This window comes from Trachypithecus francoisi, unplaced genomic scaffold, assembly GCF_009764315.1.
Source record: "Trachypithecus francoisi isolate TF-2019V2 unplaced genomic scaffold, Tfra_2.0 Lachesis_group19, whole genome shotgun sequence".
NCBI classification, from domain to species: domain Eukaryota; kingdom Metazoa; phylum Chordata; class Mammalia; order Primates; family Cercopithecidae; genus Trachypithecus; species Trachypithecus francoisi.
Genome location: NW_022681464.1, coordinates 32,116,208 through 32,141,549, shown reverse-complemented (window position 1 = coordinate 32,141,549; position 25,342 = coordinate 32,116,208). Strand labels below are relative to the sequence as shown.

At 42.7% G+C, this 25,342-nt stretch overlaps 1 protein-coding gene across 1 annotated transcript in view; it reads left to right on the top strand.

The window, feature by feature from the left end:
• Positions 1-20,269, top strand: part of LOC117064249 (laminin subunit alpha-3-like) — a 36,100-nt gene extending 15,831 nt beyond the window's left edge. Inside the window, exons 2-8 of the mRNA XM_033178503.1 lie at positions 10,958-11,095; positions 13,605-13,651; positions 14,928-15,027; positions 15,715-15,767; positions 15,995-16,100; positions 16,893-16,992; positions 19,976-20,269. Of these exons, the coding sequence (XP_033034394.1) occupies positions 10,958-11,095; positions 13,605-13,651; positions 14,928-15,027; positions 15,715-15,767; positions 15,995-16,100; positions 16,893-16,992; positions 19,976-20,201 (770 nt within the window). The 3' untranslated portion in view covers positions 20,202-20,269. The remainder of the gene's footprint in view (positions 1-10,957; positions 11,096-13,604; positions 13,652-14,927; positions 15,028-15,714; positions 15,768-15,994; positions 16,101-16,892; positions 16,993-19,975) is intronic.
• Positions 20,270-25,342: the final 5,073 nt, after the last annotated feature.

Here is a 25,342-nt window from a genome sequence, read left to right as displayed (position 1 = left end):
ACAAGAAGAAGTAAAATACTCCAGAAACTCCAGAGGACCTGGAGCAAAACAAAGAGCAGAACTGAGATATTTTTAAAGCCTTATAGTATTTCCAAGAGTGAGAAAAGGGCTGCCAATGCTTGAGTTGGTGTTTGGGATTTGGCAGTTTTTACTAATAGTTGGATTGAAATGAGAAGTGTGTTGCCAGATTAATTCACAATTTTAAAACACTGCAAATGCTTTTAAGGTCAAGCCTTTGTTTTTACCTCCAAAGAGTAACTGGGTCTTCTGGCTCCCCAGATAACCCCTGTGGTCCTAAGACCAGTGTCTGTGTCACCCTCGTTATGCTGTGGAGCTGCCACCACTGTGCTCCAGGCAGCTACCCTAATGCCTGCGTGGATGTTTTCCTCTCTGCATTCACTTTCCTTTAGGGCAGAAATAGCAGAACAAGCCTGTAGTAGCCAGGGTTCTCCAGAGAAACAGAACCAATCGGAGGTGTGTGTGTACATATAGAGGAAGATAGAGAGGGAGAGAGAGAGAGAGAAAGATATACATATATATTTTAAGGAATTGGCTCATGAGATTGTGAGGGCTGACAGGTCTGAAATCTGTAGGTTGGACTGGCAGGCTGGAGGCCCAGAAAAGAGTTGATTCTGCAGCTCAAGTCCAAAGACAGTCTGGAGATAGAATTCCTCCCTCTTCTTCAGGGGACATTAGTCTTTTTATCTTAAGACTTTTAGCTGATTAGATGAGGCCCACCCACATGATGGAGAATGATCTGCTTTATTCAAAGTCTACTGACTTAAATGTAAATCTTGTCTAAAAAATACCTTCACAGTGACCTTTAGGCTGGCATTTGACCAAACATCTGGGCATTATAGCCTAGTCATGTTGACATATAAAATTACCCAACACTAGTTCTTGCCTTGCCAACTTGGCACTCATATACATTTCTTGAAACCGTACTTAATCATCAATAAAGAGTATAACAAGACACAGTTCTGACTACCATGATACAACTATCCTGTATACAATTGAAAATGCACTAACCCTTTCCCCAGAAGAAGAAATAAAGTCCTTGGGTAACGTTCGAGCTTCCCCTTGATATCCTGTAACTTCAATACTGTGGTATTAAGTCAATACGTCTTAGGTTGAATGATAAGGAGATGAGAGAGTGAAGAAAACAAAAGATGACTTTCCTTTTATTTTTAGTTGACAAATAATAATTGTACATATTTATGGGGTACAGAATAGAATGCAGCCATAAAAAAGAATGAAATCATGTCCTTTGCGGTGACATTGATGCAGCTGAAGGCCATTATCCTAAGTAAATTAACACAGGAGTAGAAAAACCAAATACTGTATGTTCTCACTTATAAGTAGGAGCTTAACATTGAATACACATGGACATGAAGATGAGAACAATAGACACTGGACACTGGGAACTTCTAGAGGGAGGAGGATGAGAGGTGGGTGAAGGCTGAAAAACTACCTATCAGGTACTATGCTCAGTACCTGGGCGATTTTTTGGTTTCATACACCAAACCTCAGCAACATGCAATTTACCCATATAACTAACAAACCTACACATGTACCCTCTGAACCTAAATTAAAAGTTGAAAAAAAAGTTATCTGCATTTTAGAGCCTAAAAAATTCCATGCGGGCACAGGTATCCCTTTGATACACTGATTCCCTTTTCTTTGGATAGATACTCAATAGTGAGATGGCTAGATTATATGGTAGTTCTACTTTTAGTTTTTAAATAAACCTCCATACCGTTTTCCATAATCACTGTACCAATTTACATTCCCACCAACAATGTATAATAGTTTTCTTTTCTTCACATCCTTTCCAGCATTTGCTATTTTTGGTCTTTTTGATGATAGCCATTCTAACTGGAGATGATATCTCACTGTGGGTTTGATTTTCATTTCCCTGATGATTAGTGATGTTGAACATTTTTTTGTATACTTGTTGGCCTTTTGTATGTCTTCTTTTGAGAAATGTCTATTTATATCCTTTGCCCACTTTTAAATCACATTATTTGATTTTTTGCTGTTCAGTTGGAAAACAAAGATTTTTGTTTCACATACATACAACATACACATATGCAGAAAAAACATATTCATAACAAAATAGGAAGAAATACTCACTACAATTACAAATACTAATTTCTGTAACAGGTCACATGGTCATAACTGGTATAAGTTGAGCATCCCAAATACCAAAATCCAAAATGCTCCCATATCCAAAACTTTTTGAGTGCTGACATGATGCTCAAAACAAATACTCATTGGAAAATTTTGGATTTTGAATATTCAAATTTGAGATGCCCAATCAGGTATAATGCAAATATTCTAAAATCTCAAAAAATAAAAAATCTAAAACATGTTTGGTCCCAAGCATTTCGGATAAGGGATACTCAAACTGTATTTTTTTTTTTTTTTTTTTTTTTTTTTTTTTTTTTTTTTTTTTTGAGGCGGAGTCTCGCTCTGTCGCCCGGACTGGAGTGCAGTGGCCGGATCTCAGCTCACTGCAAGCTCCGCCTCCCGGGTTTACGCCATTCTCCTGCCTCAGCCTCCCCAGTAGCTGGGACTACAGGCGCCATTTGTAACTACCTTCTTCTACCACCCATTCCACATTCCCTTTGCCCTCAGCAAACACCTCATGGTTCTTTACCTGGGGAAGTGACAGAAATCTTCATTCCTGAAGGGTCTAGGACATCAGTAGTCTTGCCTGAATTGGGTTGTAGTTTTCTATTGACTTTAATCACAAGACACGGTAATACTAAGAGACACCTTCAGTCATCTCCTGTATTCTAGACATATTCTTCCTTACTTCCATTTTGGAAGAGCAGTTCATTTTCCCCTTGGTAATTAGTGGAACACAATTGCTTCTATCTTTGTTGATTCAGAGAAATGAGGAAACCGGGTAGCAGTCTTAACTTCCAGTTCAATAGAATGATCGTCATGTCTCCTGGTAGAAGCATTTCTTCCTCTGGAACTAAGACCTCTCGACCACTGGAGCAGAAGGCAGCTGGGACTGGAAGCTAGTGGATCACTAGGATTTATAGTGAGTGATGCCACTCCCATTTCTACCTCTTGATTCCTGAACTTGTGAATCTTGGCTATCAGAGAAACCAGATGTGATACAATGATTCAGAGCAGATATTGCCTTCTGGAGAAGCTTGCCTTAGCCCCGCAAGGTACTGCTACCTAGCTGGCACTGTAACTGGGTATTCAAAAGGCCATTCCACTGTTGTATTCAGCCACCTGTTCAGGATGGTGGGGAAAGTGGCAAGATTAATGAATGCCATGACCGTGGGCTCACTGCTGCATTCCATTTGTTGTGAAGCAAGTTTCTTGATCAAAAGTAATGCTATGTGGATACTATGACAGTAAATAAAACATTCTGCAAGTCTACAAATGTAGTTTTGACAGAAGCATTGCATGCAGAGAAGGAATTTCTGTATCCAAGTACGTGTCCATTCCGGTAAGAATAAAACACTTCCCCTTCCGTGATAGAAGCAGTCCAAAGTAATCAACCTGCCACCGGGTAGCCAGCTGATTACCCTGGAGAATGGTGCCGTACTGAGGACTCGGTGTTAGTCTCTGCTGCTTGCAGATTGGGGACTCAGCTGTGGTGAGTGGAAGTCCATTTTGCTGAGCCCAGGGATAACCTCCATCCCTGCCCCCATGGTTACTTTGTTGTGAGCCCACTGGATAATGATAGAAGTGGATGGGACAGAGGCTGCCTGGTATCCATAGAACAGATCCTCCTGTCTACTTGGGAAGCATTCACATAGGACATGTTTCTTAGCCATTTAGAGAGGGTTTTCACTCAGACCCTTCCCCAGATCTCCCTGTCACCAATTTTCCAATCATGTTTTTTCAAAGTCCCTGGCTATCCAGTCAAAGAATTGGCCACAGCCCATGAATCAATATGTAATTTCACATTTGGCCATTTCTCCTTCCGAGCAAAGTGAACAACCAGCACACTGCTCAAAGTTCTCCCCACTGGGAGGATTTCCCTTCACCACTGTCCTTCAGGATGCCCCAGGAAGGTGAAAAAGTGATGTAGCTGTCCACTTTTGGGTGGTGCCTGCATATCATGCAGTACCTGGTCTAAACCAGGCCTAACTGTTTTTTTTGTTTGTCGACTGATCACAAGGAACTCCCCATAATGCTGGAGATGTGGAATGTAACAGGAGTGTGGAGCATGGCGTTCTTTGCATAGCCTACTTGTGTAGAGGCTGCTTGGGTCCAGTCTTACATATTCCACTTCCACTTGATGACGGAGTGCTGCTGTGCTTGCCCAGCTTATGGCTTTGTGGGTCAGATAACACCCAGTTCATAATGGTCAGCTCACATCACATAGTGACTTCATGGCCCATGATTAAGCCTTCTGTCTCTACTGAGACCCAGTAGAAAGTGAAAAGCTCTTTCTCAAAAAAAAGTTTTCTGCAGAGGATGGCTTATATGCAGCAGGTGGCAGGGCTTTGCTCCAAAATCCTAAGGGTTTTTACTGTGATTCACTTATGTGGGCCTGCTGAAGGCTCCAAAAAGCATCCCTATCTGCCACTGACACTTAAAAGCACCATTAGATCTGCTCAGTCATATGCTTTAAGTGGCAGAGCAGCTTGCACAGCAGCCTGGACCTGCTGCAGAACCTTCCGTTGTTCTGGGACTTACACTATTGGACCCTTAGAAATTTAACTCAGGTAGAAGACTCTGGATTTTTTATTGGATTTAATTTTTACCTTCTGACACCCAAATGTCTTACCAATAAGTCTAGAGTAGTTTCTACTTCTTGCTCACTAGCTCCAATTAGCATAATATCATTAACGTAATAGACCAATGTGATGCCTTATGGGAGGGACAGGTGATCAAGAACCCTGCGACCTAAATTATGACACAGGACCAGAGTTGATAGATCCCTGATGTAGGACAGTGATATAGTTTGGATGTTTGCCCCCTCCAAACCTCATGTTGAAATCTGATCCCCAATGTTGTAGGTGGGGCATGGTGGGAGGTGTTTGGGTCACAGAGATGGATCCTTCATGAATGGCTTAGTATTGTCCTTCTGATAGTGAGTGAGATTGCTCTCTGAGTTCACCTGAGATCTGGTTGTTTAAAAGGCTGTGATACCTCCCCCTAGCTTGCTTCTGTTCTTGCTATGTGATGTACTGGCTCCCCTTTACCTTCTGCCATGAGTTGTAAGTTCCTTGAGACCCTCACCAGAAGCAGATGCTGACACCATGCTTCCTGTACAGCTTGCAGAACTATGCCAATTAAATTTCTTTTCTTCATAAATTACCCAACCCCAGGTATTTCTTTATAGCAACACAAGAATAGCCTAATACAGACAGTGAAAGTATATTGCTGGCCTAGCCAGTTGAAAGCAAACTGCTTGTTGATTTTTACTACAAGATGTGAAGGAAAAAAGCATTTGCCAGACTAACAGCTGCATTCCAGGTGTGAGGTGATAGGTTATTTTGCTCAAGCAATGAAGCCACATCTAGTATAGCAACTGCAATTGGAGTTATACCTGGTTAAGTTTATAATAATCTACCGTCGTTCTCCAAGATCCATCTATTTTCTGTACAGGCCAAATAGATGAATTGAATGGGCAAGCAGTAGGAACCACCACCCCTGCATCTTTCAAGTCTTTGATGGTAGTACTAATCTCTGCAATTCCTGCAGGAATGATGTATTGCTTTTGGTTGTACTATTTTCCTAGGTAGAGGCAGTTCTAACGGCTTCCACTTGGCCTTTTCCTTCATAATAACTCTCACTCCATAGGTCAGGGAACCAATGTGAAGATTTTGCCAGTTGCTGAGGATGTATATTCCAGTTATGAATTCCAGAACTGGGGAAATAACTACAGGATGATTTCAGGAACCCACTGCACTCATTATAAGATGGACCTGAGTTAAATCTTCATTGATCACCTGACCCCCATAAAACCATACTCTGACCAGAGGGCCACGGTGATATTTTGGGTCTCCTAGAATTAGTGTCAATTTAGAGCTGATGTCCAATAATAGAAAGAATAGAAAGATCTGATTATTTCTTTTTTGCCACCTTACAGTCACTTTGGTAAAAGGCCATAGGTCTCTTTGGAAAAGGCTAGGAGAAAGATTTACCTCATAAATGTTTGGCGGTGGAGTGGAGTTCTTCCACATAGTATCTACTCTCCCCTTCATTCAAAGAGTTCTGGGTCTGTAAACCAGCTTAGGTCTGGGAATTGATTGAGGGGACATGACTCTATTTTTATGTTTCAGGTTAGACTTGTTCATTTGACCTAGAACTCTTCCACTTCCACAAAGCAAGTCAGAATTTGCTAGACTTCCCATCTATTTCACTCCCAGGAACACCATGATCAACTAGTCAGCACAGGTCTCTGAGTCAGGCTATTCTGACTGCTGTTTCAACTCTGCTATCCATTATGGTAACCACACCCACCTTGCTTTTGGTGACTTATTGTCAACACTTGGCTGCCACCAACCTGGGGCCCAGTTATCCCCATTGTACTTAGGTTTTCCAATTTGATGGCAGCAGTTTCCACACCCTTAACATCGATTCTTACAGATATTCCTCAAATAGCTGTCTGTGTGTTTAAATTGGAGAAATCATTTAGTTCTTTTGGAGTGTAGTGTACCTTCTCATGGGTCATACTTTCAGGGCTTGTTGGGATTTGAGTCCAGTTATCAGTTGATAAGGAAAGTCAGATGGGGGTGGGTCCTGAAGAGAACCAGTCGGGTCTTCCATGACGGCTCCCTCACGGGAGGTCATTACAGCTTTCTCAGGCAAAGCAGGGTTAACCTGCTCAAACATGGTGGGGTGCAGTTGCTTCTTCTGACAAAGAAGACTCATTGGAATTTAGGGGGTCAGTGTCCCCATCTTCATCATGATCTTCCCATATGTCCCCAAACCAATTTTCAAAGTCCCATTCCTTCCCAATCTATCCTCCTACTTTAACAGCAGATCCTCTGCAAGGTTCCGAATTTAACTTGCATTGCAATTCAGACACTCGGAGGATGAAGATTCTTGGTTTGGTTTTCTGCAGTCTCAGCTCTGAGGCTGTAGGAGATAAGGGTTTCTTTTTGGGAAGACACAGAAACTTTCAGGTCATTTATGCTGCATCTGAGTGGGAATTTAAATCCCTCAACTCCTTTTCTTTCCCTACTTTGTCCAGCTCAATTAGGAGCAACCAACCAAGCTCATTATGCCCATTAGTTTGACAGAAATGTTCTATGTTATCAAATACGTGGTCACCCAGAACCCTACCTATCATAATGATTTGATTAGGAGTATCTAATAGTGATATTTTTGTGTATCTCTATTACCACATGACACCGATGACTATCAGTGCTTTCTTCACTATTGGAAATAGAGTCATTAGTGCTTCTAAATCTAGTCATTTAGAGAACCAATTCCAGAAGCCCCCAAACCAATTCAGAGAATTTATTCTTAAAATTCTGTTCCTGGCTGGGTGTGGTGGCCTATGCCTATAATGTCAGCACTTTGGGAGGCTAATTCGGGAGAATCACTTGAGGCCAGGAGTTTGAGACCAGCCTGGACAACATAGTGAGACCCTACCTGTATTTATGAATTTAAAAAAATTCTGGTCCTCTAAGAATACTTCTCTTGGTGCCAAAATCTGTATAGTCAGGGTTCTCTAGATAGATAGATAGGCACATAGATAAATATAGATATAGCGATACATCTTATCTACTTTTCTATGTACATATAATATATATTGTATGTGTGTGTGTGTGTGTGTGTGTGTGTGTGTGTGTGTGGATGGGGAGAGGTTTATTTTAAGGAATTGATTCACATAGTTGTAGGGGCTGGCAAGTCCAAAATCTGCAAGGTAGGCTAACAGGTTGGAGATGCAGTCAAGAGGTGGTTTTGTAGCTTAAGTCCAAAGGCAATCTGTAGGCAGAATTCCTTCTTCCTTGGTGGACATTTGTCTTTTTCTCTTAAGACTTTCACCTGATTGGATGAAGCCCACTCACATGATGGAAGATAATCTGCTTTACTCAAAGTCTACTGATTTAAATGTTAATCTCATCTAAAAAAAATATCTTCACAGCACCATCTAGACTAGTGTTTGACCATTTGGCAACATAGTTAGCCAAGTTGACACCAAATTAACCACTGTAGAACCCGAGAACATTTCCTCAGAATTCTACCAGTAGGTAGAGACTTAACCTCTGCAGACAGGCCAGCTGGGACCATGGGGCATGGTGAAAGACAGGTGAAAATGGCTATAGGAGATCTGAGTGTTTGTCCTTCTGTCTACCAATAGCTAGGGGAGCATTAGGCATGCTTTGTATGGAGTGGGTAGTGTCTTTTGGGAGAGCTTTGTTCTATGTCAATCATTCTCTAGTCCTTCTGGATTTTTAGCTCTTTGAGATCAGGGAATACAGTCAACTCCCAGTATCCACGGGGGATTTGTTCCAGGACCATCCATTGACACCAAAAGCCAAGGATACTCAAGTCCCTGATATAAAATGGCACAGTGTGGCCAGGCGTGGTGGCTCATGGCTGTAATCCCAGCACTTTGGGAAGCCGAGGCGGGGAGATCATGAGGTCAGGAGATGAAGACCATCCTGGCTAACGTGGTGAAACCCCGTCTCTACTAAAAAAATACAAAAAAATTAGCTGGGTGTGGTGGCGGGCGCCTGTAGTCCCAGCTACTCGGGAGGCTGAGGCAGGGAATGGCGTGAACCCCGGAGGCAGAGCTTGCAGTGAGCCGAGATCGCACCACTGCACTCCAGCCTGAGTGACAGAGCGAAACTCTGTCTCAAAATACATAAATAAGTAATAAATAATAAAATAAAATGGCACAGTATTTGCAAATAAACTGCACACATCCTCCTATATACATTAAATTTCTAGATTACTCATAATGCATAATGTAATGTAAATGCTACATAAATAGTTGTTATATTGCGTTTTTATTTTATTTGTATTATATTTGTTATTTTTCAGTTGTGTTTTTTTCTGAATATTTTTGATCTGTGTTTAGTTGAATGCACGGATCCCGAACCACAGATATGGAAGGCTAACTATACGTGTTTTTACATTTACCTCCACCATAACACCTGGCAAGGGTGCTGCTTGAACACAGTAGGCCTTCAGTCAATGTCTGCTGGATGGATGACTGTAAAATAGGAAAGTGAAATGGTAGTAAATTCTGTGAGTCTGCAACTACTTGTCTCTCTGAACAAGTCACATAGCCTGTTGAAACTCCTAGGTAATTTGTAAGTGAGTAAACTAGCCAAGTTCCCCTCCATCAGTGAGAGTTTCTTTTATGTTTCCGATGACAACTCAGGTAAATTCTGTCATTCGCCATCATTTACTAAAAATCTGTTTCAGAGAAATTCATCGTACATGGGTTGGGCCGTCACAGAGAATGAAAATAACATGGTCTCGTCCCTGTGGGGGCCCCATGGGCCAAGGCTTAGATTCCAAGTCTACCTGTAAATAAATCACCAGAATTGGGGCTTTACCTTATGAATCTTTTCTTTCCCAAGGCTCCAACTAGCATGGAATTTTTGAAACCTTGCAAACAGGTTGTATCTTTTACTGCGTACACTACACTGGATATAAATTTGGAAGTCAGATATACTAATTCATTGATTTTCGTTAATTCAGTATGGGAAAGTGTAAAGAGCACCTCCCCATGCACTGGGGGACTTGGGTAATTAGAATAATGTTAATAAGCGTGAACACTTCCTGAGCATTTTGGCTGTGTGAAGCATCATGCGCAGTGCCTTATTGCTGATGATTCTCTGATGACTTCATAAAGTAGGTGCTATTATCAGCTCCAGTTTACAGAAGAGGAAACTGAGGCTTAAAGAAGCTAAGCAACTAGCCGTGACTGCAGGGCTGTTAAGTGGCACAGCTGGTACTGGAATCCAGATGTGTCTGTCTCCAAAGACTGAAGCCCTTTGTTAGAGACTAATCCGTTGACTTTAGAAATGCCCTTTAACTTCTGAACTTCACCATGTAATAATGGGATTCAATGAGAGGCTCTCTCTAGTTTCTTTCAGTTCTTAAGATGTAGAACTCTTCAGCCGGAGAAGTCAGTCAGGTCATTTCCACTGCTCATCCCTCTCCAGAAGGGTTTTTGCAATGCAAATGGGGATGACCTTGTACAACTCCAGCCCACAGAAGTCTAGTCTCATAGAGGCTAGTAGGGACCTGACCCAGTGGGAAGGGGGTCAAGAGGAGAATGAATGGCCAGCATCTGTTCTCTCCATCCACACATGTTTATTCATCACTTAGCCAAAGATCATGGTAACAGCTTGGGGGAGGGAGGAAACTAGGATGCCTTTCCCATCTATTTCAATGTTGTCTGTACCATTTTTTCCATGACTATATAGCTACACTAGACATTGAGAAAATAGGTATAAAGAGAGGAGGACAGAGAACAACAGGGACAGTTGTAGGCTGATCTGGCCTGGAATGACTTGCACTTGATATGGAATATTCAGTGGGATATGGAATTAAAGTGGCCCTCCAGTGAGTCACATCCCCCATCATTTGTTCCCTGCATCCTCCTCCTACGAATACCAGCTTCTGTAGGTGAGCAGAATCCCCAAAACCATCACCCAGCACCTGAAAATCTTGCTGAATATGAAATTCATGACAGCAATAAAAACTAGCAGTTATTGAGTGCTCGCTATGATAGGCATTGTCCCCAGCTCTTTTGCGTATTATCTTATGCAACCCTCACAACAAGTTATCAAATAAAAGTTAGCATCATTTCCATTTAAGGAAGGAGAAACTGAGGCTGAGAGCAGTTGAGTGGCTTATTTCAGGTTTCCAATCTCATAAGAGATGGAGCTGGAACTTGCGTTTGGGTCTTTCTGGCTCCACCCTCATGCTCTGCTCCGGGGACGTGGTTCTTCCCCCTCCTATACCTGCAACCCCCGCCTGAGTCTGACTGAATTCTTTCATCCAGCCTGCTGGTGTTCGGCCCTTGGATCCTACCAGATGCCCTGCAGCTCAGTGACTGGACAGTGTGAATGTCGGCCAGGAGTTACAGGACAGCGGTGTGACAGGTGTCTCTCAGGAGCCTATGATTTCCCCCACTGCCAAGGTAGGGAAGCCAGCAGATAGCTGGAGGTCTGGTTCCTCTTTGAAGTGTGTACAGCCAGCCTCCCAGAGAAGCCTGCAAATCCCCCACAGACCCACCACTGGCCACCCCTACATCCTGCTTTCACAGATCTAGTCTGCCTGGTTCCTCCCCTGTTCAAGTCTGGTTTGAAAACACGTATATCATATACGTACCCTCAACGGAATCCAGAAATGATTTTTTTTTAACTAAAAAGAATGTAAATTTCCATGTGCTAAACATGTGGGTTTCTTGGTTCACATGTCAGTTTTCTGTGGATAGCACTGTGGCATAGGTGACTCCTTTGAGCTAAAGGGGCCATTTGTTGTCTTCTGTCCCGAGGCATCTTGCCTTCTCTCGCTCCCAGCTTGTGGTGCTAATGCTGGCAGCACTGTAATGTTTCTAACAGATCCCCTTGCCAGCAGGCTTAGCAGGAGTTTCAGGCCTCTCTCCTTGCCCTCCTCTGTCTTTCTGGGGGACCGTGTCATCACACTTCAGCCCAGGTGTTGGGGAAGGCCTGTGGGATGCACTAGAGTCTGCAGTTTGGAGAGAGTGCACTGACTGGGAGATGAAAACCAAGCCTACAGCTATGAGATGTGGTTGGTATTCATCCCTCCATTAATATGAGAGATTAAGGGTTGCTCATGTAGAGGGGACAGAAATGAGATGTCCACAAGTTTCCCTGAGTTCCCTGGTGTGTGCAGCCAGAGAACAGACCAGTAGCTCCTGTCAATTTCAGAGGACTCTTGCTACTGTGAAGAGGTGTTTGTGGAAGGCTGACCCAGACTATCCATCAGGAGAATGTGGTTTCTCAGACCCCTTCCTGCCCTTTGAAAACAAGACTGACTTCATTTCCCAGAATCTTCCTAACCAGAATCCTCTGGAAACCAGGTTTCCTTGAGGGTGGAAGTTGCAGCAGGCAGTCAGAGGGGGTGCTTGCCTTTCAAAAGGCCTGAAGGTCCCTAGGATGTGACGGTATCCTGCATGGGTCTGCTCACCTCCGTGGGCCTCAGGAGCAGACGGAAGCGTTGTGGCTGCCTGGCAGAGAAGGTGAGCAGCCACATTCATCCCAGCGCTGAATGGCAACGTTTGTGTCCTGGAGAGGAACCCGAGGCTGGGCATGGAACACAAACAGCTGGAAGTTGGTGCTGAGTATTACGGAAAAATGCAGAGAATAGGAGAACATCAGAAAAGAGAGAGAGGACAGGGCAGGGCGACTCATGCCTGTAATCCCAGCACTTTGGGAGGCCTAGGCGGGAGGCCGGGAGTTGGAGACCAGCCTGGGCAACATAATGAGATCCTGTCTCTAGAATTTTTATTTATTTTTTATTTTTTTGAGACAGAGTCTTGCTCTGTCCCCCAGGCTGGAGTGCAGTGGCACGATCTCAGCTCACTGCGATATCTGCCTCATGGGTTCAAGTGATTCTCTTGCCTCAGCCTCCTGAGTAGCTGGGGTTACAGGCGCGTGCCACCACGCCCAGCTAATTCTTTGTGTTTTTAGTAGAGATGGGGTTTCACCATGTTAGCCAGGATGATCTTGATCTCCTGACCTCGTGATTTGCCCACGTTGGCCTCCCAAAGTGCTGGGATTACAGGTGTAAGCCACCACTCCCAGCCTCTAGAAAATATTTTTAAAAATAATCAGGCATGGTGGTGCATGCCTGTTGTTCCAGCTCCTCAGGAGGATGAGGTGAGAGGATCACTTGAGCCCAGGCATTGGAGGCTGCAGTGAGCTATGATCGTGCCACTGCACTCCAACCTGGGAGACTGAGCAAGACCCTGTCTCAAGAAAGAGTGAGAGAGAGAATTAGGATCATCAAGGGGAAGCTGAGGCAGACAGAAACAAACAAAACCAATAGGCTTAAGGAACAATTTGCAAGGAAACAAGATGCTATTATGGATTTATTTAAATGATTTGAAAAACTAGACTCAACAGACTTACCCAGTTCAAACACTGTGTAATTGTAATACTGAAACATTGCAAGATCCCAATGTATTGAGGAGAGATTATATTTGGTTTATAGTGTTATACTAAGTCAGGAAAACAAACCAATTGATTTTATAAATAACTTTAGTACAGGTGGGAACAAGGAGGTGTGATAATTAAAGATGTACTTAGAAATTCTTGAACTTCTTTTAAATGGGCGATTAAAAATCTCTTGGTACAATATTGCCCTCTTCTGGACAATACTAATGATGCTCAAAATTTTAGAATCTTTCCCTAATCTCCTTCTTCATCAGCAAATAGAAGTCAACTGTCATGAGTAGACAGGATAGAGATTTGTTCAGTGGCCAAAGAGGCAATTTGGGAATTAAGGACCATAAATGTCATTCAAGATGCTTGACTATGAATTGCATGCAGACTTTGCCACACATCTATCGAAAATATAAATGTAGATACACTATTTCTGAAAACAAAACTTTTTAAAACTTGAAACATCAAAACAAAGAGAAAAACAACCAGATAATTGAAAAATTTCTGAATCATGTTCAGGTTCCAGCAGTGCTTGTGACCCAGCTGGTACTATCGACTCCAGTTTGGTAAGTAGACTATACAAGGGTTGCAATTCTAATATCTCCATTATTCTGATACACATTAAGGACTAACAGTGCGGGCACTTCCAGAAATTAAAATAAGACCCAGGGCTAAATTGCTTAAAGAGGTAGGTCATTGTTGTTTTTCAAAGAGCATATGTGATTTTGTGATTTTTTTTCAAAAACTAAAGAATAAGATTTAAACTTGTGACTCTGGAGTCCTAGAGTTTAACTCTTACTGCAGATTTGTAGTTTACTCAGAGGGTGTTGCCTCTGTGGAGCCCTGCATGTAAGTCTGACAAACATAATTAATACCATTGAGAAAATCAATGGCCAAGGGCACATTAAATAAAGTTGGCTGTGTACAAAATAATTACAATTTATTTTATATTATTCCAAGCACAATACCATGGTATTCTGAACAATTTTTTTCTTTTTCTTTTCCTTTTTTTTTTTGCTCTTGTCGCCCAGGCTGGAGTCCAGTGCCGCAATCTCAGCTCATTGCAACCTCCGCCTTCTGGGTTCAAGCGATTCTTGTGCATCAGCCTCCCGAGTAGCTGGGATTACAGGCACGCCCCACCACACCCAGCTAATTTTTGTATTTTTAGTAGAGATGGGGTTTCACCATGTTGGCCATGCTTGTCTTGAACTCCTGACCTCAGGTGATCCACCCACCTCGGCTTCCCAAAGTGCTGGGATTACAGACATGAGCTACTACGCCCGGCCTATTCTGAGCAATTTTCTAAGATAATTTAGAAATTGTCTGTCTTCTTGGCCTCAGAGCCTAGAGATGCCGACTTCCAGGCACAGAATGGATGGAGTGAACGAGGTTCTACCGTCCTTCCTGTAAGCCTTGATGACATTGACGCAAGGCCGTGAATCTTGCGTATTACCAAAGCACTCTTAGATAAAAATTCTGTACTGATTTTCAACATGTTAAATATTCAGACATTTTTTCTATTTAAATTGGTAGTCTCTGCTGTAACAGTATCAACAGACACTGACAATGCTATTAATAAGAGTGATTTTGAAATTTTCTTTCTCCGTATTTTCCAATTTCTTTTTAACCACAAATGCGGATTACATGTATAAAAAATAAATGAATAAAAATAAACAAAAGCAATTCGCAGACTGTTGAAATCAGCCCAGTATTTTTTTTCCCCCTGGAGACACTTAATTACTTTTCGTGACCAAAATATATTTCTGTGACAAGTCTTTGCTCATGTTTGAAAACATGTCTTAATTCCAAGATGTCAAATGCTTGTTCGATTTTCATTGAAAGGGGTCTTGCCCATGCAAGCTTCACGTTGAAGGCCCTACTTGCAGCATCTGCAAACCGTTGTATTGGAATCTGGACAAAGAAAACCCCAATGGATGTTCAGGTAGGTTTCTTATTTATCCTAATTTACTATATTGTAATGTTCTCTTAATTTTCTCTGCCCCAGTGACTAAACCCACACACAAGAGCTATTTGTTGCATTACTTCAATGTGACAAGATCCTATGTAATGTTCTGATGTTCTCCCCCCACTTTTGGCAGAACTTCTGTCATTTTCAAAATCTCAGCAAGGGATTTCTAGCCTGTTTCTGTATGTATTTTGTTGTTTGAGAAGGCAGCTACTTGATATATGGTTTTTATGTCCTTGTTTTTATAATCTACTTTTTCTGGTTTAACTTTAATTTTATGCTTCTATCAAAGCCAGTATAAGGAATTAAAAACACTGAGTTCAGGATACTGAATAACCTTGAATAGAGTGTATTTCCCTGCATGCATATCAGTAATGATGTCGGCATTGGAATCATTCAAAAATCCCATGATGTTGCAACTTTTGTCATGGAGTAGCCATAAAGTAGCCGTTACTTTTTGTAGATGGATAGTATGGATCGGTCTGTTCTGCCAACTTCAGAAAGCAGTCCAATTTTAGGCCTCAGCGATGCAAACTCTCATTCCATTGAACTGCGCTGGCAAGGCCGACTGCACACGTTGTGTTGCAGCTGTGTGATGTTCCCAGAGCCAGGAACTGTCTTTTGTGTCTCCCTTGGTTTAAGGATGCTCTCTTATCTCCACAGAATGCCAGTGCCATAAGGCGGGAACAGTGAGTGGAACTGGAGAGTGTAGGCAGGTAAAGTGGGCCAAGTTTTCATGTGACAACAGCAGAATGTTACAGCAACTGCTTGTGGGGTTTCTGGGGGTGTGTGTTAGTACCTCTGTCATTCTACAGTGCATGGTAATCCTTTCCAGATTCTGGCTACCCTGCTTCCTATTATACAACGAGCCCGTTTTCAATCTTGAAGATGAGTGAATTCTGTAGTTGTATAAAATGTTGTCCTCTGGTTCACTGTTCTGCAGGGAGATGGTGACTGTCACTGCAAGTCCCACGTGGGTGGCGATTCCTGCGACACCTGTGAAGATGGATATTTTGCTTTGGAAAAGAGCAATTACTTTGGGTGTCAAGGTAAGTAAGTCCAGTGGGCCCTGAGCAAAGCACAATGTTAATGGACAGAGATAGTCCAAATAACATTTCTTCTGAGTTCGTCATCTTCATGCAGACTTTCTGACGGAATGGCCCTGAAGCATTCTGTCCAGGGAATTTGGCCAAACATTGATTACATTGAAACTAGTAAATTGCAAGTGAAGCTGTTTCCACTTCTCTTCTACCAGCACACTGTGGGTTTAATGATAAGAGACATAACTGGGATGGGAGGGCATCTGTCAGTTTTATAAATAACATCAAGATTTAGTCATTGTAAAGATATATTTTATATTATCAAAAATGCTAGCCTCAGATTTTCAGAGACAGTGTTGTGTTAAATAAGGAAATTACAGGACAGTTGCCCTACAAGGCTACTCCTGAATCTCTCGCTCGGCCCCTGGTTATCACATGTTCTTTAGAATAGCACGGTTTCTGAAGCATGTTTACTCCTGGGCCACTGTCGTCTTTGCATTGGACAACAGCATTTGAGCTGGCCTATAGTAGCCGCCTCCAACTTAGAAGCAGACCTTTGGAAAGACACACCATTTTAATTTTGTTTTTGTTTTTGTGGTTGAATCTGATTTCCAAGTGCAGACACACCATTTTAGTTTGGGAGTTTCCGAGATTTCAAACACCAGCCAGATAGGTGTGGCAGAGGAAAGAAAGCAGGCACTGTGTCACTGGGATGGTCAGTTTTTCTTTCTTGTAGAGCAGGGGAGGCACTCAGTGTGGAGATGGCTTAAGGGGTAACTGCTGCTGTTTCCTGGCTTTCAGGGTGCCAGTGTGACATTGGTGGGGCGTTGTCCTCTGTGTGCAGCGGGCCCTCCGGAGTGTGCCAGTGCCGAGAGCATGTCGTGGGAAAGGCGTGCCAGCGGTGAGTCTTCGAGAGGCTTCTTCCCATGTTCAGGGTGTGGAAGACGGTCTTAGACATTCCTGCCTGTGCTACAGCTCTGGTGAAGAGAGAAGGGGCCCTAAGGATCAAGGGCAGGGGCAGCTGTCCTATGTCAATTGAAATCTGGAGATTTGTGTGTGAGTTGTTTAAAACAGGAGATTACCTTGCCCATAAAGCCTGTTCTACTGTGTAGACCATGAAGCACCTTCGCTTGAAAGTTCCCACAGGTACAAAAACCAGATGGGCAAGACGAGAGCTGGAAGCATGAGGTGGGTTCTCAGGGCCCAACCTCCATGTGCACGTTGGAGCAGGAGGAGCCCACAGATAGGCCCGCTCCAGGGAGAGAAGGAATAAGAGGGAGCGGTGCCACACACCCAGGTGCCTGGGCCAATGAGAAAGGGAATAAGAGGGGGCGATGCCACACACCCAGGTGCCTGAGCCAATGAGAAAGGGAATAAGAGGGGGCGATGCCACACACCCAGGTGCCTGGGCCAATAAGAAAGGGAATAAGAGGGGGCGGTGCCACACACCTAGGTGCCTGGGCCAATAAGAAAGGGAATAAGAGGGAGCAGTGCTACATACCCAGGTGCTTGGGCCAATAAGAAAGGGAATAAGAGGGAGCAGTGCTACATACCCAGGTGCCTGGGCCAATAAGAAAGGGAATAAGAGGGAGTGTCACCACATACCCAGGTGCCTGGGCCAATAAGAGAAGGCATAAGAGGGAGTGTCACCACATACCCAGGTGCCTGGGCTAGTAAGGTTCAGTTCCTGTTTCCCTGTCGGGACCAGGAGTGAGGAAGTAGAGGCCCAAGTTGTTCCCCAGGGTTGCGGTGAGGGTAGGGGTAAGAAAACTTTGGAAGTGGGGAAGAAGTGCTTTGTCTCATGCAGAAGCAGGTGACAATGAACTGTAGGAGCAAGGGAATGAGGTGGAGATGGAGACTGGGGAGCCACAGGAGCGATGGTATTGCTCCATCTCTTAGGCTGTTATATCTCACCACTTATAACTATTTTGAAGCCTTCATGTTTCATCAGTGATTTTTCCCCTATGAAGGGAGGAAAAAGAACTTCTGAATCTCAGGTACCTTCACTACTTGCAATAGTAACAGACTTATAAAGAGATCTTTTATGTTGTGAAGGTAAATCGTATTTAGCAAGGTGATTCTCTCCTTTCCCTCAGTGTTTCCAGCATTTGAATTCTACAAGTCAGAGCAGGCCGGGAGTGGTGTCCCAACTGGGTCAATTGCTTGAGGCCAAGAGTTTAAGACCAGCCTAAGCAATATAGTGAGACCCCATCTCTACAAAAAAAAAAAACACAAAAAACCAAAAAAAACAATTAGGCAGGCACTGTGGTGCATGCCTGTAGTCCTAGCTGCTCAGGAGGCTGAGGCAGGAGGATAGCTTGAGCCCAGGAGTTTGAGGTTGCAGTAACCCAGCTGCACTTTCCCTCAGTCTTTCTAATTGGCTGTCACTGTGGGGGCTTGGAGTAAAAGATCTGTGAAGAAGGCACGTCTGTAGGTTTGCTTTCCTGAAGACCAGTGAGCCTCACCACGGGCCAGGGGAGCTTTGTAAATGCCTGCATAAAATGTTTTCCTGGCTCACGCCTGTAATCCTAGTACTTTCAGAGGCCAAGGTGGGCAGATCACCTGAGGTCAGGAGTTCAAGACCAGCCTGGCCAACATGGTGAAACACTTTCTCTACTAAAAATACAAAAAATTAGCCAGGCGTGGTGGCACACACTTGTAATCCCAGCTGCTCCGGAGGCTGAGGCAGGAGAATTGCTTGAACCTGGGAGGCAGAGGTTGCTGTGAGCTGAGATAGTGCCCCTGCACTCCAGCCCGGGCGACAGAGTAAGACTCCGTCTCAAAAAAATAAACATTTTCCATTTGTGTTTCATCTTGCTCCACCCTGGTGTTGATTTCTTCACATCATATCATAAATATTTCCTATTATCATCATTAGCCTTCACATTTTAAATGGTTATATAATTTTTTATAATTTATTTCATAATTGTACACTTATGTTGTTTCCAAGTCTTCACTGTTTCAAACATTCTTTTGTGTTAATTCTTTGACTATCTACAAAATCTTTCTTTAGAACAGATTCCTGGAAGTAGAATTACTGGGTCAATGTATGTGAACATTTTTAAGGATCTTTGTAAATTGTTTCCAGAAAAGTTGTAAGCATTCCTAATTCTATTTGCAGTATAGGAGCATGGCCTTTTATTTCCTTTAACAAATTCATCTTTATGGCATTAAACCTACTAACTGCTATTAGCTTGTGACTGGATTAGCAAAGTATCTGGTTGTTTTTGTTTTTTTTTTTTTTTTGAGAACTTTAAGTAGTTTGTTAAATGCCGCACAATGTTGGAATATTTTGGATACTTCTCTGTGCCTACCACAGCTGAACTCTTGAAAAGAATTCTTTAATAGGCATATAGTTTAAGAGAAAACAAGGCATAGAAAACTGTCATTCTAATGATTAAAAAATACATGTCGAGAAAATATATCTAACTTGTAAATTTAGCATATGAAATATTTTATGTCATGTTCATCATTATACCTATGGTCCTTAGCAAGAGTGCCTGGCACACAGATATTAATATTTATGTGATGAGTGTATAAATGAATGATTAAATAAATACACAGTAAATAAGCTAGTTTGACTTTGCTAAATTTTTGGCAATTATTGAGAACATACTAAAGGATGCTACCACTATGGCTTGTGCTAAATGATTTTCTCATCTTAATGCTTGGAATTAGTAGGTGTTGAGTGTGTTTTGTGTGAATGTTTATGTGAATGAAAGCAGTGATTTAGAGAAAGAGCAGGAGATCCTTCTCATTTTCCTTTATTTAATGTACTCTGTTAATGTGGTGGAGTTCCTTCATAGTAACTATCGTGATTAAAGGATGTTCAGATGATCTATGGGCCTAACCTCCTGTATGTGTTTACTTTTTATTTGCGAAAGGCCTGAAAACAACTACTATTTCCCAGATTTGCATCATATGAAGTACGAGATTGAAGACGGCAGCACACCTAATGGGAGAGACCTTCGGTTTGGATTTGATCCGCTGGCATTTCCTGGGTTTAGCTGGAGAGGATATGCCCAAATGACCTCAGTACAGGTACGCAGCCCGGAGAAAGCAGCTTCATGGCTGAGTAGCTCAGATACTTCCCCACACCAGTCTCAGTGAGCCCCCTGAAAGGTCCCCAGAACTCATTCCACGATTCTTTTTCTCCATATTATGGGTTGACATTGGAGTTTAGGTTAAACCTGGGGCTTGGGGTAGGGCTGTATATTAACTGGTATTGTGTGGATTTCATAGTTCATTGTTACTTTAATTTGATCACCAAATCAGAAAATTAAGAGATTAAAGAAAAATAGTGTTTATCTCTGGAGACATTTTATAAGAAGAGGGAAGTTTCCTCAATGACGTTAGGCCTTACTAGAATGTGAGGGACAGTTTTCTGTAAAGCCATTTGTGGAAAACAATAATGAGTTGGCTTAAGTAATTCCAGTAAAGCTAGTGTTCCTAATTTTTGGCTGATGCTTTTTTTAAACTTTGAATTGCTATGTACATGGAAACTAAGATAAATAATGAGTGTTAGTTAAGTGCTATTTCATTTTTCTTTTCCGTATTTCTCTTTCCTTCATTCTTCTCTACTGTATCCATGTATCTTTGCTTTATATTAGAGTGAGTAGGGGAATTTATACATTCTTTGTTTACCTTTACAACTTATACGTCTTGCTACTTATAACTAAAACATTCTGTATAGCCATTGAGTAGCTTTGTCCTCAGAATTTTTCTTTGAGGTTGGTTTCCTCAAGCTGTTTCTCAGTGGAGAAATTCAGAATATGAGAGGTAAATTAACGATCATGGTAACACAGTATTTTTCGTTAGCGCATTCAAGACTGCTACTTGCTGTTGCTACCTCAATCAGCCTGTAGAGAAGCCGGGACAGGGCCACAGTTCTCTCGGACCCCTCCCCCTCATTGATTCTAACACTGCTTTTTGCCTGGCCATGGTCCCCCATCCAAGCTGCCTTTCTGAAATAGTACCTAGGATCTTAAGACACTTCACTCTTTCCCGCCACTCCCCAAATACAGCTATTTAATTTCTTTAGTTCCCTGACATTACTTCATTATTCAGAAAACAAGCAGTAAATTCCATTGAGTCATGATAGGATGTAAATGACTGACAACCCAATCAAAGTGTATGCCTACAACCCAATCAAAGTGTATGCCTTCTCATAGGTGCTTACAGTTTCAAAGAATAGCTGGTGGACAAAAAGGAATTCATCTCTAATGACACATTTTCTGAGAAAGTTGTTTTGGTCAGAGGACCTTGGTGGTGTCCCCAGAATCACTACTTATTTTGCTCTGCTCCTAATCCATTTTTGCATATTTATTTTCCATCTGAAGCTAATACTTCAAGATGAATTCAGACAAATTGTGATGGTCAGCAGGAGTTCCTCTGTGTGGGTCACCTGTGGCTCCTGCTTCCAGAGCAAGTGGTTCTACACAAAGTCAGACTTCATTGTCACCAATATCTCGCTTAACAAATATCCCCTTCCTTTTAACTAAAGAAGTAGGGGAATGCCAAAAGAACCACTGATTTGGGCATTTCCAAGTTTCATGACGTTTCCTTGGGCCACAGCCCAATCTGGACGTGTAGTCAGTGGTTCAGAATTAAAATAGTCTACTCTTTCCTTCAGCAGTCCAGGCTCCACAATATTCACAAACACTGTGTGAGCCCAGGCCCTGGGGACCAACAGGACCCCTCCTCTAGGTTCAAAAGCCATCATTTCTCTTGCATAAGGAATTGAGATAAAACATCATAAAATTTAATAGGTATATTTTAGTTACATCCAGATGTTACCACCTTGTAAAGACAAGGAAAGTCTTTAACCTTTCCTTGGCCACCGTTGGTTTCTATGACCATTTAGACTTTATGTATGTGAAGCAGACTCTGAAGCAATGTCCCTCTGGTGGTGTGAAATAATACCCTCTCCTTTCCTTCTCTTCTGCCTCTTTATTTTTCCTAGCCAGTGGTGGTTGCTCCGTCACTGTGGCTTTCTTTTTTTTTTTTTTTTTTTTTGAGGCGGAGTCTCGCTCTGTCGCCCGGACTGGAGTGCAGTGGCCAGATCTCAGCTCACTGCAAGCTCCGCCTCCCGGTTTCCACCATTCCCCTGCCTCAGCCTCCCGAGTAGCTGGGACTACAGGCGCCCGCCACCTCGCCCGGCTAGTTTTTGTATTTTTTAGTAGAGACGGGGTTTCACCGTATTAGCCAGGATGGTCTCGATCTCCTGACCTCGTGATCCGCCCGTCTCGGCCTCCCAAAGTGCTGGGATTACAGGCTTGAGCCACCGCGCCCGGCCCACTGTGGCTTTCTTAAACTAATTAGTCCATCTAATACTCCGCTCTGTCTGCCTGATTGCGAAAAGGTCAAAAGAGGATCTCAGTTGCTGAGGAAGTGCGTTTTCACTGTAATTTTGGTTGTAAGTGATTTTAATTCATCGTTAGGTTTGCCTGTTTCCATCTTTCACAAGTTACTCCGTGCTTGTTGACTGAGTGTGAGTGTGTGCGCATGTGTGCACATTACAAGTCCAGTGGTGACACTTGAATAGAATAAAGTCACTGTTTGGCTAGCATGTCTTTTAACCAATTTTTTTCTATGCTTTATGGCCTTTCGGTATATTTCAGAATGATGTAAGAATAACATTGAATGTGGGGAAGTCAAGTGGCTCCTTGTTTCACGTTATTGTGAGATACATTAACCCTGGAACTGAAGCAGTATCTGGCCATGTAACTATTTATCCATCCTGGGGTAAGGCAAGTAGGTAAAATTTCAAGCCTCTTTTCAATTAAGAAATAAATAGTGAAACACTTTCTCTGATTTTCACAGAGTTGATCACCCTTCGAAAATGTCGAGCCTGGCTCACAGTCTGGTCAGACAGTTCTCTAGGAGCCCTGTCGTCTGTTACCTTTCCTTCTCTAAACAATCACTTAAGTTTCGCTACTAAATTTATCATTAACTGTCATTTAAAAAATCGATATGACAACCTGTGTACCTTGGCTGAACCCCATGGGTTATGATGTCTTCACTGGGCAGAGCTCATTTATGACTCATTCATGGTGAAGTGGGTGTCACTTTTTTGGTGTTACTTGAGAGATTTTGGCCCACGGCCCCAAATTCTTCCATTGTTTCAAACCAACCAAATAGAGGAGAAATGGGTGAGGATGGGAGTTTTTCCTATGAATGCTGTAAAGCATGAAGCCCAAAAGAGCTCCAGGAGGGAGCTGCAAACCTGACTCAGGGCTGAGGAATTCCTGAGGGCAGAGGGACAAGAGAAGAGAGTACAGCCTCGCCACAGGCAGAGAGAAGGCCTGGAGGTCTGTTCTTCAAGGTATTAGGGCTTCTACCTGTCCTGGAAACAGATTCCAAGAAGCATTTGGAGTTTTACGAGGACACAAAATGGCACCAATGGAAATCTAATTTAGCATCAAAATGTACGCCATCGGCCGGGCGCGGTGGCTCAAGCCTGTAATCCCAGCACTTTGGGAGGCCGAGACGGGTGGATCACGAGGTCAGGAGATCAAGAGCATCCTGGCTAACACGGTGAAACCCCGTCTCTACTAAAAAAATACAAAAAATTAGCCGGGCAATGTGGCGGGCGCCTGTAGTCCCAGCTACTCGGGAGGCTGAGGCGAGAGAATGGCGTAAACCCGGGAGGCAGAGCTTGCAGTGAGCTGAGATCCGGCCACTGCACTCCAGCCTGGGCGACAGAGCAAGACTCCGTCTTAAAAAAAAAAAAAAAAGTACGCCATCTTTGTTAAGCATCCACAGTTCATTCGGAATGGGGGAAGAAATGATGTCATTTCTGAGTTGAGTCAGTCCAACTTGCGTGGCTGGAGGTTGATTAACCCATTGAAAGACTAGGAGGCTTACTTAATCATTTATAGAGTACTTTAGCACCCATTGCCTCACATCATAAGAACTTTGCAAACTGAAGAGAGTTGAAGAGAAAACAGAGCTGAGAGGTTTAGTATATTGCCAGCCACAGCTGGATGTTTGTAGACAAAGTCTTCAGATTCCGAACTCTTAACAGATCCCTCTGCCTCCTGCATGACTATAACAGCAGCAGTTTGTTCTCTGTTAACTCAAATAGTTGGAATACATTTTGCTTCGTTTCCTTGTCCTCTGGGACACCTTTCCCCTAAGTTTGAGTTGGGAGCCCCAGTTATGTTATGTCCCGTGGTAACTTGTGCCTCCTCCCAAATTCCACTGTCCAGACTGTACCACATTCTCCTGTCTTCTAGTCCTTACTCCTCTCTGGTCCTCAACAGCAGGGAGCAAAGGCCATGCTTACTGTGTTTACTGCCTTGTCAGCAGAACTTAGTTCCAAGCCTGGCACATAGTAGGCCCCCATCAATGTTTGTAGAACAAGAGTGAACCCAAAGATTTGGAGAAGATAATTCTTTGGAAGAAAAAGTCTCAGTTGAACTCAGATGCAATAGTTTATTTCTGTCTGAACCTCTTGCAGAAGGTCCTCCCTTTGTTTAATGCAGAAGAAAACGTATTTTATCCTGAAAACAAACAAACAGAAGAGTAAAACTTTTTCTTATGCATGTTCATTAATAAAAATTAAAACTTAAAAATCACATATGCTGTAGTCCCCGCTTCTTGGGAGGCTGAAGTGGGAGGATTGCTAGAGCTCAGGAGTTTGAGGCTGTCATGAGCTGTGATTGCACCTGTGAATAACCACTGTACTCCAGCCTGGGCAACATAGTGAGACCCTGGCTTTAAACAAAATCACATATAAACAAGAAAGGAAAAAGTAATTAATAGCTAGTGTAATATATTGAACATTTACTATATGCAAGGAACTTTCCTAAACTGTTTACCAATATTAATATACTTATTTAATAAGTTAAACAATTACCCGGTGTAGATAACCATTGCTGATGTCTTATCAGTATCTTTCTAGCCTATTTTATACATGTGTATTTGCATATTACAGTTTTTAAGGATAAGATCAGTAAATCTGATCAGTATATATCATCTTAAACTTTTTGAGATGTAAACTGAATGTTCAAAACTGAATATCTAAAATCATAACACTGACTGATAGAAAAATGCCTTAAGCAGTTCTTTGTATTTCTGATAGGTGCTGCTCAAAGCAAAGAGATCATCTTCCTGCCAAGTAAGGAGCCAGCCTTTGTCACCGTCCCTGGAAATGGTTTTGCAGACCCATTTTCAATCACACCAGGAATATGGGTTGCTTGTATTAAGGCAGAAGGAGTCCTTCTGGTAAGACTTAGTTCTGAATGGAG